Raw genomic sequence first — 17,822 nt, 5'->3', positions numbered from 1 at the left:
ATTGGGAAGATTTGAGCTTGCGAAGGCATGCTGGAACTTGTAGTTCTCAAGAATGTGGTGAGCGTAGTCATGCTAGGAGTTCTTGTTTTCGACTAATTGTGGAGAATTTGAGGCTACAAAGCTATGCTGGGATTTGTAGTACCACAAGAACAATTCAAACACTTCCTTCCCTTAACCACACACACAAATGCTTTCGCTCATTACACAGCTGCACACTTCGCAGACTGCAGCAGCAGGAGCCTGACTCTGAGGAATTTTGCTGATGCTTACCTCCTCCAGCCCAGCTTCAAACTCATTAAACGCCCAAGCGATCCCTGGCCGCCACTTTCCCCCACTGTGTCACCCCACACTACACCTCCCAGCGTGCGCAACTCTCAGACACACCGCCACGATGCGTAAAGCAAGACCGGATCATTGTCTCCCAATACGCAAAAACCAATGTAGCGATGTGGCATTAAACATTAATGTCTTTTTAACTTGCAAAGTTAATGTCATTCTGGCAGATTCCTTCAATGTTAATGTGGTTAACGGTCAGCGAAGCGCAAACCGCGCACATTTCAGCTCAACGGCTGCCGATAACGCGTTACGTAAATGAAACTGTCACCCGAACGTCTCGGGCTGACCTTCTGACCATATGGCCAGCAAACAAGTTCAAACCAGCTTTTCTTAATAACTAACAAGAAGGAATGTCATCCCGGGTGCTGGAAATTGTTTTCAGATTTCCGTCACGCTGTGATTTTTTTTCTCTTCTTTCCTTTAAGAGCTTAAAACGAAGCGAAATTATGAATAGATACTCTGATGGCGTATGACCGTGATTAAATGGGTGATACAGCAGCGTAGTGGGTGGTTCCCCCTCCTTGCAGCACTAAGGTCCCCGGTTGAAATCTGTGTTAGTACACTATCTGCATGGAGTTTGTATGTTCTCCACATGTTAGCATGGGCTTCCTGTCATATCCCAAAAACATACAGATGGGTTAGTTGGTCCCCCCCCCAAAAAGTGTACCTTAGACTAAAATAGAAAACAAGACAATGATTGTGTATGGTGAGGATTAGATTTGTAGCTCCTTTGAGGACAGTCAGTGACATGACTATGTACTCTGTAAAGTGCTGCAGAAGATGTCAGTGATATATAAATACATAATAATTATATGGTAGAAAGATTAAACTATGGCTATGACTCTAGTAGGATTAGATTGTGAGCTCCAATGAGGACAGTGAGTGACGTGACTATGTGTTCTGTAATGTGCTGCAGAAGATGCCACTACTATATAAATACATAATAATAATGTGATAAGACATTACACTATGACTACGGTAGGATTAGATTGTGAGCTCCTCTGAGGACAGTCAGTAACATGACAATGTACTCTGTAAAGTACTGAAGAAAATGTCAGTGCTATATAATACATAATAATAATATGGTAGGACATAAGACTATAACGATGGAAAGATTAGATTGTGACATACTCTGAGGAAAGTCATTGACATGACTATACTTTGTAAAGTGCTGTAGAAGATATCAGTGCTATATAAATACATAATAATAATATGGTAGGACATTAGACTATAACTATGGTAGGGATTAGATTGTGAGCTCCTCTGAGGACAGTGAGTGATGTGACTATGTATTCTGTAAAGTTGTGCAGAAGATGCCACTACTATATAAATACATAATAATAATATGATAGGACATTACACTATGACTACGGTAGGATTAGATTGTGAGCTCCTCTGAGGACAGTCAGTGACATGACTATGTACTCAATAAAGTGCTGCAGAAGATGTCAGTACTGTATAAATACATAATAATATTGTAGGATATTACACTATGACTACGGTAGGATTCCATTGTGAGCTCCTCTGAGTACAGTCAGTTACCTGACTATGTACTCAGTATAGTGCTGCAGAAGATGTCAGTGCCATAAACACACATAATAATAAATAGCTAATGTGATGTAACACCACCAATCCATAAAAAAGGAGAACATACTAATATTCTATTGAAAAGCATGACGCTGGCGAGAACAGACCTTTTATATTCAACAAAGACTTTCTTAGTCAATGACTCAGTCAATAAGAACATTATATTAAAAATAAGGTGATTATCCTTAATAAGCACTTGTCGCTGCCTCCAGCCCTTTCAGTAGCTAACAGAGACAGTGGGTTGTTACTTACTGCGTCCTTTCTGCTTGATGTCCTGGATGATGGTCGTGTAGTTGGTCAGGTCGTTCTCCTTCAGGTTCATGTCCACCACTGTCATGTTGTTATACTTGGGCAGCTCCATGAAGGGACCCTCCATGGTGAAATAGCAAGGGCGGTCTTCCTTGTCGTCGCTGTACAGAAGCATGGCACGGCTACTCCAGTTGTACTGTTGGTGCAGGTGCCTCAGGAACTGCCCCAGCTTGGAGTGGTTGGGTCCAGTCCTGGTGGTGAACTTGTAGCCATCATCCTTCTCGGTGAATCCGATAGCCGGGGCTCCGGCCGTTATCAAGGGCACCTTCCAGTGGTCCGAAAAGCGGGCCACCGGCGCGGTTGAATACATACAGCCTGGACCCAAGAACAACTGCGGGCGGTTGTTGAACTGTAAGTCCACCGCCACCAGTGGGGCAGCAGCATCAGAACACTTATGATACTTGTTCTCGCTGTTGCCATAAATCGCCCAGACGTGGAGGTCCGGGAGGAGGTTGGGGTCATCGTTTATGCGGTCAATGGCCATCTGGATAGCTGGTCCAACCCTGGGCAGTGCCCATGGGTAGATAGTGTTGACTTTGGGCAGAACCACAGCGATGGTCAGATTATCCACTTGTGGAGCGCCGTGACAAACCACCCAACTGGCCAAAAAAGCCAGTAGCCACTTCCCAGGCATATCAACCCCCCTTTTTTTCCCTTTTTCTTTTCAAAGTGTCCTGCCACTCCTCTCCCCCATACGCCAAAAAAGCAAGGAGCCCTGTGCTACCCTGCGAAAGAGTCGGGGGACGCTGCCGCTGCCCAGAGAGCCGCTACAGAGCCACATCGGATCCGCCGCTAATCATTTCTCGCAGGCGAATCCTTTTCGAGAGAGATGCTCCCTTTTCGCTCCCATCCATGAGATCGCGGCTGCTGGAAGTAGCTGGGGCAGCGGAGAATTCCTATTATCCGGAGGCTGGCTTCCTTCTTTTCCTTCCCCTGACTCAGTGACAAAAGGGCTTGTTATCATAAGCACTGCTGCTTAACCCTTTCCTGGCTGGATGTCACCAAAGAGAAACAGGGTCACCAAACACGGTTTCCAAGACTCAGGACTACAGTCTGAGAGGATCTGACAGACTAACTAGAAACCTATAGGGGGGGTAATGAGGAGAAGAGAAGGTGGGGTGGAGGAGGTGGAGAGCAGGAGGAGGTGCTGGCTGCAAACCCTGAAACTTGGAGAGGTTATTGGAGAGCAGAACCTGGGGATTTGGGCTTTTGCAGCACTACAAATACTTCTCCGCTGACGGGTTTTCTGTAGGGGAGGAAGCTGGAAGTGCCTCTGGGGGGGAAAGGGGGAGACTTCCAAGAGGGGGGATAGAGGGAAGGGAAAGTGGGGCGGCGGTACAGATGAGGGGTTTCAGCTGTGGGAGTGACAGGGGACCAGCTGAGGAGGAAGAGGTAAATCAAATGTGAATAGGTATGAGGGAGAGCATGCTGAAGAAGAGAGACAGGTACTCCCAGATGACAGGGAAACTGATCAGATACTGAGGGAGAGAAGACAAGTAGTGACTGAGGAAAGCACAGGAGGGGAGACTGGTGTGCTGAGGAAGAGACTGGTTACTCCAGCAGAGGATGGAGAGTGACTATAACTGGAGGGAGAGAGGAGGAAAGGTATAACTGTGAGAGAATAGGAGGGATAGAGAACATAAACAGGTTCTTAGTGAGACGGAACAGAGAGGGAGAGGCAGGGAGAGATACATGTGGTAACAGAGGGACAGTCATGGGTGAGGAAGTAATTAGTGAGAGAGAAGAGACAGTGTTAGATGGTAAGGGGGGGGGGGGGGGGGGGCAGTGAGAGGGGTGTGGAGGGAAGGAAGGGGAAAGACAATAATTGGGCTTCATTCACAAGACTTTCTTGTTTTTCACCTTAATTGTAAAAGAGCTAATGCATGAGATAAATAAATAAGGAGAAATAATTCATGAGATAAACAGATAAGGTGCTTGATTCACTAACTTTATTACGCTTATCAGTGCGAGTTCATTTTAGTGCAGTGTGTGCGCTTAAAGAATAAATCTCGCTTCAGACCTCATAGATAGCAGGGGCATGTGTGCCTCTGCTAAACCGCCGCTAAACGGGGGTCCCTCACCTCACAAATCCCCTCCGAGCAGCGGGGGATCTCTTCCTGGAGGCAGGGCTAACCGCCGCAGCCCTGCCCCACGCGCGTCTGTCAGCGCGTATCTCCGCCTCTCCCCCGCCCCTCTCAGTCTTCCTTCACTGAGAGGGGTAGGGGAGAGGCGGCGATGCGCGTCTGATAGATGCGACTGGAGGCAGGGCTGCAGCCGTTAGCCCTGCCTCCAGGAAGAGGAAATATACGACCAATTTTACGACCAACTTTTGCGGGGGTGGGTTTGGGGTGAAGGAACCCCCGTTTAGCCGCGGGATAGTGGCGGTTTAGCAGGGGCACACATGCCCCTGCTAACTATGAGCTCTGAAGCGAGAATTATTCTCGCTTCAGAGTCTCTTTAAGTTAAGGTGCCATACACTTGTAGATTTGCAGCAGATTCGACCATCAGATAGATTTCTGTCAGATGCCTGTCAAGTGCAATCTGACAGGAATCCATCTGATGTGTGCCACACACTAGGATCAGATTCCCAATAGATTTCAGAATGAAATGGCTGGATAGTGTAATGGTTAAGGGCTCTGCCTCTGACACAGGAGACCAGGGTTCGAATCTCGGCTCTGCCTGTTCAGTAAGCCAGCACCTATTCAGTAGGAGACCTTAGGCAAGACTCCCTAACACTGCTACTGCCTATAGAGTGCGTCCTAGTGGCTGCAGCTCTGGCGCTTTGAGTCTGCCAGGAGAAAAGCGCGATATAAATGTTATTTGTCTTGTCTATTGGAAATCGATCTAAGTGCATTATTGGACCATTAGATCCAATGCAACACCATGGGCCATCGATCTGCTGTCAGCAGCAGATCGACCTAAATTTTCCATCCTGTCGGATAGATCAAATCGATCAAAATCAATAGAAATCGGCCGCAAATCGATTGATAGATTTGATAGAATCGATTTCTGATCGATCGATTTTATAGAATCAATCGATTGATCGATGGCTGAAATCAACCAGTGTATGGGCCCCTTTACCCATGATTGGTCTCAGTGCCACGTGACATACTTGTAGTGCCCCCGCTAGTGAAGTATCACAGTTGCTTTACAAATATATTGTGGGGCACTGAGAACGATGACGTGTAACTTAGGAGAGCGCACTGCCCGGAACGCACATAGTGTGCGCACGCAAAAATGAACTCGCGCTGACAAACGCGATAATGTTAGTGAATCTAGCCCAAGGAGAGATAAACCATGAGTTAAGTCAGTTAAGGAGAGATAAATTGTGAGTTAATAAGTAAGGTGAGATAATTCAACAGAAAAGCTTTGTGAATCAGCCCCCGATAAGAGGGCGATGGAGAGATGGAGATGGAGAGAAAGCAGCAAGGACAGCTATACTATCCCAGGAAAACACATATATAAGTAGATAAGTACTTGTTCTACTTACATAACATTTGTATTGTACAGTCCATGTTTTGATTTCAGTGAATTTTTTATAGAAAATGAAGAGAAAAAAATGTTTCAGGCATTTTCCATCTTTACTGCCTTTGACTGAAGCCTATCCTGATGTCATTTCCTCCCTTCCTCTTTTTTTCTCCTAGAAACTGCACTGTCATATCTAGCTTGCTTTATAAACACATGTGAGCGCAGCATAGATCGTACTTCAGCAGCTTCTGCAGAGGGGTGAGGCGTGTTTCCCTTCTCAGCCTCCTATCTCACTGAATTGCCCTCAGCCAATCAGTGAGGGGCAGGCATGTGGGAGGGGAGATAACAAGCTTCCCTCTCCCCGGCAACGTACCAAATAGAGCCAGGATGACTGAGATAAGATTCATTACAGCTGAAACATTTATGATTATATTGGAATGCTTGCATTGCAGGGTCAGGTTGTTGACTACATAATAAACATAGAGCAGTGGGTAAATGGAATTTGATTTTATGGCTGACAGTCCCCCTTTTATTGCGATAGAGGTGTAGTGAGAGAGATGAGGCAGTGAGATGGATATGGAGAGAGGAAGGGGAAAGAGATACTGAGAGAGAAGAGACAGAAGAAGGAAGGGGAAGGAAGAGACAGTCAGAGGGTTATGGAAAGAGGAAGGGGGGGGGGGGGGATTTAGAGTTTGGTTTACTAACACATTTGTATGTGCTGCCATGCGGAAATATTAATGTGCATGGAGTTTGTATGCACAGAAACACAATCTTGTGTCCAAACCTATGCAGTACTAGTAGTACAACCATTTAATCTAAACAGGGCCGGATTTACCATAAGGCTCTGTAGGCACGTGCCTACAGGCGCCTGATGATGGAAAGGTGGCTCACTCTCTATCCCTAGTACCTCCATCACTCATTCCTTATGCAGAGAGAGTGTAAATGAGAGGTTACTCACCTGCTTTTGGCATTCCACTGATGAGATCTACCTTCAAGCAGGGGCACCTTAGCTACCTAATACTTTGGGGTCACCTGTAGCTACTTAATACTGAGGGTACGTCTGGCTACCTAATACTAAATAGCACCTGTAGCTACCTATGACAGGCAAGGGAAGTGAGGGAGAAGTGACAGCTGGGACAGTTCGGTAGAGGTTTGTAGGGTCATGGAGGGCGGAGCCACGACATCTCTGCCTATAGGCTCCTGTGATGTAAATCTGAGCCTGAATCTAACATTAAATTGTGCATGAGTTCATGTGTATATAAAGTGTGCGCTGCAACACATAATACTGAAATAAGTCATGCAGGAGGGGGGGGGGGGGAGGAGGGTTGCATACAAAAGGTTTACGCACCGTAATGCAGAAAATACCGCCCTGCACATTTACACCACGAGAATCATACGCTTAAGCTGACACGATAATATGTGTGTGTGAAAGCAGCCGTTACAGCATGATGCCGGGTCACCACATCACCTTCATACTGAGAGAGTCATCCATGAGTGAGGGATGGCTAGTCATGTGATCACTGATCCAGTCCCGCTCTTTCAGGAGATTTTATATGTTGAATTACCTATAGACATAACTCCCAACTGTCCCTCTTTTTGAGCCCTGTCCCTCTTTCCTCCTCATTTGTCCCTCTTTCTATGTAAATATATATATATTTCTCTACAAAAAAATGTGTTTGACTCTAAACTTTATTCCCATCCTTTAAATGGATATATTACTAATTTTAAAATGTTAATATGAAGGAAAATGAACCAGAATAGTAAGGACCAGCATGGTTTGAATTACAAAACCGCATATTTTTCTTAGGAAATCTTTATGGTATGCATGACTAGGGGCGTGGTGGGGTGTGATCAGGGCTGTGGCAGGGGTGTGGCTTAAGTGTCCCTCTTTCTCATCTTCAAAAGTTTTGAGGTATGCCTATAGACCCAGTAGCCTCTGTTATTATCTGGTGGATTATGTTGCTGCTCAAAGTCCACCAGAATCCACGATTTGAATTGTTTCTCTCCTAATGTCTCCTAATAAGATTTCATGGACCCCCCAACCATATACAGAACATGTGAGCTGTGTGATCAATGTGCAATTCAGCCAGAGCCAATAAAAAGTTTCTAGCCAGTCAAGCCAAAATAATCAACCAATGCAAAATAAACCTCAAGAAATGGGAAAAATTGTCGATCTGCATAAATGACTACGTTATCAATAGGGCAGACGTACTAAATTCTACTATGGATAGAACAACAGAGAAGGATGCAGGACACAGAGGAGAGTAAGACGCTAGTTATCCTACAGGGGTGGGTGACAGAAGGGGAGAGAGGCAAGACAAGAGACAATTAGGGATGGCAATGCTTAGGATACCTCATGGAGAAGCATGTGATCAGTTTGATCAGCTGATAGGTCTGTCAGGTTCTGATTTGCTGTGATGACTTCCTGGTTTAACACATGATCAGGACCAGCAAATCAGAGCCTTACAAATCTATCAGCTGATCAAACTGATCACATGATTCTCCATGAGTTCTACTAAGCTTTGCTATCCCTAGAAACAATCCATAGTAGTTGTATTTCCACCATAGGCTTCTATGGGAAACACATGCGCTTATCCTGTAAAATCATCCATGTTGGGACATTGCGTTGTGCTAAGCCTACCGAAACAAACTGATCCGTTTAAGCGTAAAAATGTAAATGGTTCTACATGGGATCCAGGGATGAGCAGAAACTACGCCAGTGCGAATTTACGCATCGTGGTTCGCATCTATGCATCGTAGTTCGCAGGTGAAGTTTCAAAACTACGCTTACTAATTTACGCATAGCGAAGTTCCGCTACGCGTAGCTTACGCCCACTATGAGTCGTTAACATGTGTATTGCGTAGTGGTCTACGAATGCGTTACTCGCGTCTAATTTACCGCGTGTGATTGTATGCTTACAAATTTACGCATTGAAAAGGGGAGTTCCTGGTATGAGCATTTAACAAAGGAATTAATGCGTAAAATTTTCTGCATACCGGCATAAGCATCTGCATACACTACGCTTCGCACTACGCATAATTGCGTATTCGCGTAGTCTACAAAATGCGTACGAAACGAATATTTGATTTCGAAGCCGTTGTTTGGCGAAGCATAATTGCGTAAAACTACGCCTAGTTCCAGCGTAGCGAAGTTGGCTGACTATGACCGTCCCTGATGGGATCCTCTGATCGTTGATCCATAAGGGCAGCAGCAGAGAACCTGTGTGATCCCACAAACATCAACGGGATTCTTGCTTCTATTAGGTTAGCAAAGTTTGTAATCCTTGCCTGTGTTATAGCAGATCATAGAAAGGATGCTATTAGGGGAATGAAATAGTAGTCAGGTGATATCAGTTGTATGCAGCACCTGCCGTGCACACATTTTATAATAAACCAAGGTTACCGCTGTTTCCCGCGCTCTTCAGCAATCCATATATTGGAGCCTATATACAAGGCTCCTTCACAAAACAACAACAGTTTCTGCAGTCAGGTTAACCTCTTTTCTCCCAGCACCGCTTATCACGTGACAGCAAAACGCCAGTAATTGTTTTGCAGCATTAACATGCATACCCCGCATCCACCCTAATTTCCTAAAACTCATAGGTGAGGAATGTGTTGCTACTTTAACAAAGGAATTTGAAACCTTGTAAAAAGATATGATTAATTCTTATCTTTATTTTAGCAAAAAAAAATTATTTCTTATTTGGTACATTTCCCTGCTTCTAATTAGTACTGCTGTAATGTGTATTTATGGCAACTTGTCACTAGAGGGCAGTGTAAGACAATAAAAAAGGACTTCTACTTTCAGCTTCTATATGTTCTTCTAGTACAGAGAGAGATCAAAGCATTCCAAACATTTACAGTACAAGGAGTTCTGCAGACTGAGGCCAAACGCTTTGCACTTATCTCAAACGAGATAACTCGATTGCAGCTGCTAATGGGTTAAACAGAAGACGAAAAATTATCTTTTAGGAGAAAACTTAGGAGAAAAGTGAATTAAATAAGGACCAGAGTGTCTAAAGTAAAATAATGTTTCCTTAACCTCCTTGGCGGTAACCCCGTGTGTGACACGGGGTAAGCCGCCGGAGGGTGCCGCTCAGGCCCTGCTGGGCCAATTTACATATTTTTTTTTCAAACACGCAGCTAGCACTTTGCTAGCTGCGTGTTTGGTCTGATCGCCGCCGCCGATGCGCCGCTACCCGCCGCGGATACAGGCCCCCCCCCCGCATACCCCTTACGCAGCCTGGCCAATCGCCGCCAGGCTGCGCTATGGGGTGGATCGGGACTCCCTGTGACGTCACGACGTCCGTGACGTCGATGACGTCACTCCATTCGTCGCCATGGCGACGGGGGAAGCCCTCAAAGAAATCCCGTTCAGAATGGGATTTCCTTATGGGCAAGCGGCGCCGGCGGCGATCGTAGGGGACGGGCGGACGCCGCGGGGAGGGGGAAGCATGTAGCTAGCGCTAGGCTAGCTACATGCTAAAAAAAAAAAAAAAGTGAAAAAAGCCCTCCCACGGCTGCGCAGTCGCACATATCATACCGCCAGGGGGGTTAATGGAGTACATGATAACAGGCATTACTTTCTGGATGACCTTCTTAGAAAGAATTGACTGTCCAGTAACTTTCACAGTCGTATTGCCTTTTTATGAGGCTATATTTATAAAATATGAAACTCTATTCACTTGCGTGGAGTAATAAATCTCCAGCTGCGACCGTCATAAATCGCTGACGAAGCCGCAGAATTTCTCACCGGTAGCCTGCGATCTTCTCTGCTTAAAGTGGACCTGCTTAAAGTGGACCTCAACTGCCATTGTCCATAACGAACGAAAACGTCAGGTCAGCCGAGTATCATTGGAAAAAAGAGGCACAATGATATGAAAAGACAGCGATTATCGTCCATGTAGACTTACTTGTTTATCTCATAGATTAGCTTTCTTTAATGTAGCCATACATCTTGCGATGATGGGCAGATTCGGCCAAGAGACAAATCTCTCTATGATCGAATCTGATCAGAGATCTGGTCCCTTCCCTTCCCTGAGCTGACCTGTGGGTTGGCTGAAGTCACGGGGAGCGCTCCTCGCCCCTGATTGGCCGGGATGGCGGGGGCGTGCCTGGGAGTCCCCTGCCAGCATAAAGACAGCGAGCTGCCAGTAGCTTGCTGTCTGTTGTTGCGAATACTACGTATTAGCACTCAGACCTTAGATAGATCCGATATGCTTTGATCTGGGAGGAAACCGGGGATTTCACACAAGATAGGAATTGTTTGATAGCTATAATTATAATTGATATTATTGTCTTTATGTGTATGAACCTTGCCTGAACTCTCGACTATCCTTTTGCCTTGTGATTTCTGTGCTTCTGCCCATCTGACCTTGTTGCCGACTTTTGCCTGAACTCCACTTTGATTCTGCCTGCCGATTCTGTACCTTGTCTGCCCGTCTGTTGGGCCCTCGCCACTGGTGAGGTTAACGCTGTGGTTCTATCTGTAACCTTCATCGCCACTGGTGAGGTTACCGCTGTTCCCTGCCCTTACACCACAGGCCGATTCCTGATTAATTTCATGCTGAAATTTCTTGGAAATCGGCTTTGTGACGCCACATCCGACCGCCTCGCCGCCCCAATGCTGTCTCCTCCATGTCAAATGCCCGATGCAGTATACTTTACCTGTCTGTGTCCGCCGCAAGCTCCGGGCAGGTAAAGTATACTATATGTTGGTCCTTGCTGTGGGGCAATGTGGGAGCAGCAGCCTGCCTGACGACCGTTTCGCTCAACGAGCTTCCTCTGAGGCTCCGGAGCCTCAGAGGAAGCTCGTTGAGCGAAACGTCGTCAGTTAGGCCGCTGTTCCCACATCCCCCCACAGCAAGGACCAACATAGGGTATGTCAATTTCTAATATATGAACAATAGCTGTGACTGTATGGCTTTAACATTAAACTGACATAGCGAAAGTCCTTGCTGCAGTGCCGGATACATTTTTTTACGCTTTATACTTTGAAAAATAAGTAAGCTTCATGAATCATTCCCATTATCGGCAGGGATCGCTAGTTTTTTACCCACGGTGCTCGGGCTGGTGTACAATGCTATAGATAGGGAGAGGCCAGAGAAACAGCGATGAAGAAAGGAAAATATCGAGACGGTAAGAGACCACACAGCTGCCAGAGACAGATAAGTGTGATTTCCTGGAGCAATAAGGACATGATGGAGGGAACCACATGAGACACCACAGGTGATGCTGAGGGACAGATAACAGGACTGCACTGTGATAAGAGACACCTGCAGAGGGAGGGAGGGCAGCCTCCGGAGCGCCAGCAATGGGAGGAACGTCAGGAAAATGGAGAAACGATGGATGCCCAGTTCCTGGATTTTTTTTGGTCTTATTTTCATGTTGAGTTAAGTGGTGTTAGAAAAGTTGGTAGTTTGTATGTCTTCTGTTCCCCCCTTGGAGAGATTTATCTCCACTTCCTGCCCCTGGGAACTTGATGACATGACATGACTTGTGATTTGCTAACATATTTGAGCAAAAAGATAAGTCCCCACCCCTGACCATCACCCCTTCAGTTATGCCCCCACCACTCCTCTAGTCATGCCCCCCCCCCCAAACCTCCAGTCATGTCACTTCCCAACCACCCCTTCAGTTATGCCCGCACCACTGCTCTTAGTCATGTGCCCCCCCCCCCACACACTCACACACTTCCAGTCATGTGACATTTCCACCATCCCTTCCGTCATACCCCCATCCCAACTCCCCTCACCACCACATTTCCAGTCATCATGTCCCCACCACACCCCTTGTCGCATTCCTCACCACACTTCCAGTAACATCCCCACCACCCCTTCAGGCATTTCTCCACATCAACTCCAGTCACACACCCCACACACTTCCAGTCATGCCCTCACCGCATCTCTAGTCACAACCCCCCACTTTCAGACATGCCCTCACCTCATCTTTAGTCACAACCCCCCACCCTACTTTCAGACATGTCCCATCCACCCCTTCAGTTAGGCCCCCACCGCACCTCTAGTGACTCGCTTCCAGTTATGTCCCTTCCACCCCTTCAGTTATGCCTCTAAAACAACTCCAGTCACAAACCCCCACCACATCTCAAGTTATGCCTCCACCATTCCACCTGTCCTGCCTCCACCACAGCTCTCCTTACCTCGCTACACCTCCAGTTATGCCTCCACCATTCCATCCGTCCTGCCTCCACCACACCTAACCTTAGCTTGCCACACCTCTAGTTATGGCCCCACCTTTGGGCGATGTCGGGGCTGCCCTGGCTGCATTTAATTTAGCATGTGTACGTAGCTTAAAGTGAACCTCCTGACTAAAACTAAAAATCTACTCAGCAGCACTGAAAAGGCTTGGTGTTTCTTTAACAGTTTCACAGCATCAGAACTTTGTTTTTCTTACCAAAGCATCATTTTTAGCTAAGCTCCACCCATCAAAGAAAACTGCCCGGGCTTTTCTTCCTTGATGCTGTGCAAAGCATGATGGGATTTCCTATGTTGTTGTTCATGTTGCCTAGCAACTGGGAGGGGTGATTAGGACACAGGACAGTTGGAACTGTGTCTCATGCTCTCTGTCACCTCCTTTCAACCAAAAAGATGGCTTCCCCCATGAAATCAAACATTTGCCTGTTCTTTTAAAATTATATTACCTATCTATTTTAATTAACATAACTAATGTAACTTAATGACAGTATGTTTTTTTTAGGCTGAAGTTCCTCTTTAAGAATGCATTGGATTGGATATATTTTGTATGCTGTTTTACAAATGGAATCTAAAAATTGATTTGTTAAAAAATGTAAACATAATGAAAAATTCTTCAATATACAATTAAAAGCAAAGACAAGCCAGCCACCAAATAGTTAATTGCCAGGACAGAGGAGCTGGCAAAAACCAAACGCAAACCAACCCTGCACCAAACAATAACAGTACTAAGAACCAAGTAATGAACAAAAACCACAATATGATTCTTAGCCAAAAGGCCAAAGGCATATCGAATATCCAAAGCATCCTTCCCTGGTATAAACCATGGAAGTGTCACATGAAAACTTAAAGTGAACCAGAGGTGCAAGACATATGGAGGCTGATGTGTTTGTTCCCTTTTAAACAATGCACATTGCATGGCTGTCCTGCTGATCCTCTGCCTCTAATACTTTAAGCCATAGCCCCTGAACAAGCGTGCAGATCAGGTGTCTATGACAAGTCTGACAAGATTAGCTGCATGCTTGTTTCAGGTGTATGATCAAGACCCTACTGACCAGAAAGATCAGCAGAGCTGCCAGGCAACTGGTATCGTTTAAAAGGAAATAAAAATGGCAGCCTCCATAGGTCTCTCACCTGGGCTTCTTTAACAGTGATCCTGGGGTGAAAATAATTTTTAACAATATAATCATTTATAAATGATTTAGTCAGTGTTTGCCCTCTGTAAAATCTTACCTCACCCTTATTTACATTCTGACATTTTCTGTGACATTTTTAGTCCTGTCAGGTGCAACTCTGCGGAATGTTAGTTTACTGAGAGTTCCTAAGCTAGTACAAAATATATCTGGTCTCCCAGAATGCTAATCAGCCTAGGCTTAGCATCACTGGGAGGGCGTGGCTGCATACCAATATACAGCAATATATAAATACAGAAAATGTATCTGATGCTGAAACCAGGAACGTTATTCTAAAAGTGAGTATCCTGAATAATTAACAATATGTCACTACAGGGCCTCTTTATACTAATGCTAGCAATATGCGTTCAGATAACATTCAGATAGTGAGCGGTAAGCAAATTACTGAGCCGCTAATAGTTATAAATAATGCAATAACTTGTAATAGGGCAAAAACTTACCAATAATCAGTGCACAGAAAAGGGGTCTGTCAGAAGCCCAGAACGTTCAGCGGATACACATCCGCCCAGCAGGGGGTCAGTCTCCGCAGCTGTTGGTGATCACTGGAAACCATGACAACAGCATACAGCCTGGAATAAACCACATCCCAGAGTTCTCATCTCAATTTGTGTAATTAGTTTAAGGGTCTGCACAAAGCAGGAAGTAAAAATTCCAGGCATACCTTGCAGCCCTATGTTATTATTAGCAACTTGTTTTATTGCTTATTTAGCGCTTACATTTTCTGCAAGTGCCTTACAGAGTACATTCATGTTACTAACTATCCCTCAAAGGAGCTCGCAATCAGTGGCATGGCAATAGGGGATGCAGAGTTAGCGACGCACCTGGGCCCTTGGACTAGAGGGGCCCTCCCTCAACCACAGTATTAGCTCTTCAATGGTGCTATGCTGGTAATGATCACTTTTATATATGCAGTGAATAGTGGTAATCAGTAAACGTTCGCAGAAGAGGTGAGAAGGCGCCCGATATACTGTATATGCAGTTTAGATGTATTCTATACACTCAGATGCCGTTTTCTCAAAGATTAGTAATAGATGGTCCTACCTTAAAGAAGTAGTCCAAAGTTCGAAGAGAAATTGCAGGAGGTGGAGAGAGCACACGGCTGGAAGAGGCACAGTATTCGACCTGAAGAAGTGTTTTTTTCAGCGAAACGTGTTGAGTTAAGTGCCCAATAAAGTACCTATTTTTTAAACATAACAGATGGACTACTTCTTTAAGGTAGGACCATCTATTACTAATCTTTGAGAAAACTGCATCTAAGTGTATAGAATACATCTAAACTGTACATATATATTGGGCGCCTCCTCACCTCTTCTGCAGACATTTCACCCCAAGATTGGGGTCACCACTTTGTAAAGTTTGCCTTTTGAAGGAGCTGCGACCACCAGTTGACAAGGCCGAGTGGGGACGGTACTTCCCCACACGTGATTCCAGTGGCTGCTCACCTTGCAACCCACTTTTGTGAGTATAACAACTTTTTATTATTTGAAAGAAGATCCACTATTACTCACAGTACTACACCGGGTTCGGCTTCCGGTCTCCCTCCCGTCCTTTTTCTACCTTCTCAAACCCCAATCATTAAACTTTCCCCCTCCTGTGCTTCCACTTCTTATACTCTTGATTTCCTTAGCAGGTTTTTGTTGCACCATTTGAATTGAATGCTTGGGAGGCCACAGTAAAACTTGCATTGGGGCCCAAAGCTCCTTAGCTACCGCACTGCTCGCAATCTAATGTCCTCCATGTCCTTATCATAAGGCCAATTTGGGAAACCCAGTTAAGCCATAGCTCCCAACTGTCCCCCTTTCCTCCTCATTTGTCCCTCTTTCAGGATTTTGTCCCTCTTTCTATGTAAATATATATCTTTCTCTAATGAAAAATGTGTTTAATTGCTTCTCAACTTTATTCCCATCTTTTAAAGTGATATATTACTAATTTTCAAATGTTAATATAAAGGAAAATGAACCAGGATTGAAAGGACCAGTGTGGTTTGAATTAAAAAACAACATCGTTTTCTTATGAAATCTTTATGGTATGCTTGACAAGGGCATGATCAGGGGTGTGGCAGGGGCGTGGCTTAAGTGTCCCTCTTTCTCATCTCAAAAAGTTGGGAGGTATGAGTTCAGCTACCAGTAAAGGTCCGTACGCCAACGACTTTATCACCAACAAAGAGAAACGACAAGTCTTACAAACAACACTGATGTTCCCAATGACTATGTCATTTAACCAGTTAGCAGCTTCAATAGAGTTATCTTGTTTGAGATAAGTGTGCTGCTTTTTTGCTTTTTTACCTCAGTCGGCAGAACGTGTTGTGCTGTAAATTCTTGGAATGCTTTGATCTCTCTCTCTACTAGCAGAAAATATAGTAGCAGTCCTGTTATTGTCTCACACTGCCCTCTAGTGGCAAGTGGCCATAAATACATATTGCAGCAGTACTAATTAGAAGCAAGGAAATGTAACAAATAAATAAAAAAAAGTGCTAAAATAAATTGTCCTGGAGCACTTGCAAGCCTCTAAATAACTTGGCTGTTAAAGGGTTAAATACGGCACGTGCAAGTAGTAGCGACATTAACTACAACATGCATGTAAGCTATAGAGAATGTAGTTTGAACGACATTGTACACACCTGGCCGACGGCACGATATACCTGTCCAACAATTTGGTCCGCTGGCTTTATCAGGCAATCTGACCGATATCTGTAGCTTGTTCTTGTCGTAAGGCAGCATTTTTCATGACTGTCGCCAGATACGGCAAAATCTGTTGTTTCTTGGATGTTTCCAGAAACTTTTCTATAGCGTGTGTACATAGTTTAAATCTGAAAAATAATAAAACTCACTACGCAACTTTTCGGGTAATGCTTTTTTTGAGCAAGGAGCATTGGTTTTTGTGATAGTGGGTACAGGCGTGTGATTATGCAAATGGCTTTTAGCGAAGCGCGGCAACAACGACCGTCACGGTGTATTGGAGCTTTAAGATCCCAAACGACTCCGCACAAAGCACCACAATCGCTTGCCTTCCTGTTGGCGCCCGTCATGTGCGGCCGCGTGACGTCACGTGTACCCACCAGCGGGAAGATAGATCTTGAAACGATTGTCGTCGGGGGAAGTGGCTGGGATCCATCTTTCTCCATTGGGTGGGGAGTCTTCAGTTTTAGAAAGGCTTGGGGTTCTGGAGAGAGGGGTGGGGAATGTAGAGTGAGGGTAATTATAAAAGTGTGTGGGGGTAGGATGGGGGTTTACGCTGCAGTAGAATATAGGAATGTAAGGAAGAGAAGAAATGTAGAGCGCAGTATAAATAATACAGCAATTATCGATCTCAGCGTGGAACTGCAAAGAAGATTAGGCGGCAGCTCCAACTCTGCCCTCTCCCCCCAACCTCTGTCTGTGTGTGGGTGTATGTCCATGTATGTATATGTGTGCGAGCTGGTGTCTGTCATTCTGTGTATGTGTGTGTGAGCGTATATAATACAGTAGTGTGTGTGTCTAATATTAAAATATTGTGCTATGCATTGTTTACTGTTTTGTTTCTTCAGGCTAGAATTTCTTCTGATATAGACCAAAGTATCCAGTGTTTGACCAACAATTAGTGAACAGGAGGGGTGAGATGGTGAGGGAACCGGAGGGCTGGGATGTTGGGAGAATGGAAGGGCTGAGATGGTGGGGAACAGGGGGGCTGAGATGGTGGGTGAACAGGAGGGCTGAGATGGTGGAGGAACAGGAGGGCT

The 17,822-nt window shown here is 45.2% G+C and overlaps 1 protein-coding gene across 1 annotated transcript in view; it reads right to left on the bottom strand.

Moving 5' to 3' along the window:
- Positions 1-3,320, bottom strand: part of NPR1 (natriuretic peptide receptor 1) — a 173,042-nt gene extending 169,722 nt beyond the window's left edge. Inside the window, exon 1 of the mRNA XM_068252423.1 lies at positions 2,176-3,320. Coding sequence (XP_068108524.1) covers positions 2,176-2,866 — 691 coding nt within the window. The 5' untranslated portion in view covers positions 2,867-3,320. The remainder of the gene's footprint in view (positions 1-2,175) is intronic.
- Positions 3,321-17,822: the final 14,502 nt, after the last annotated feature.

Source organism: Hyperolius riggenbachi, chromosome 9 (assembly GCF_040937935.1).
Source record: "Hyperolius riggenbachi isolate aHypRig1 chromosome 9, aHypRig1.pri, whole genome shotgun sequence".
Taxonomy (NCBI): domain Eukaryota; kingdom Metazoa; phylum Chordata; class Amphibia; order Anura; family Hyperoliidae; genus Hyperolius; species Hyperolius riggenbachi.
This window is presented reverse-complemented; position numbering and strand designations above follow the sequence as displayed.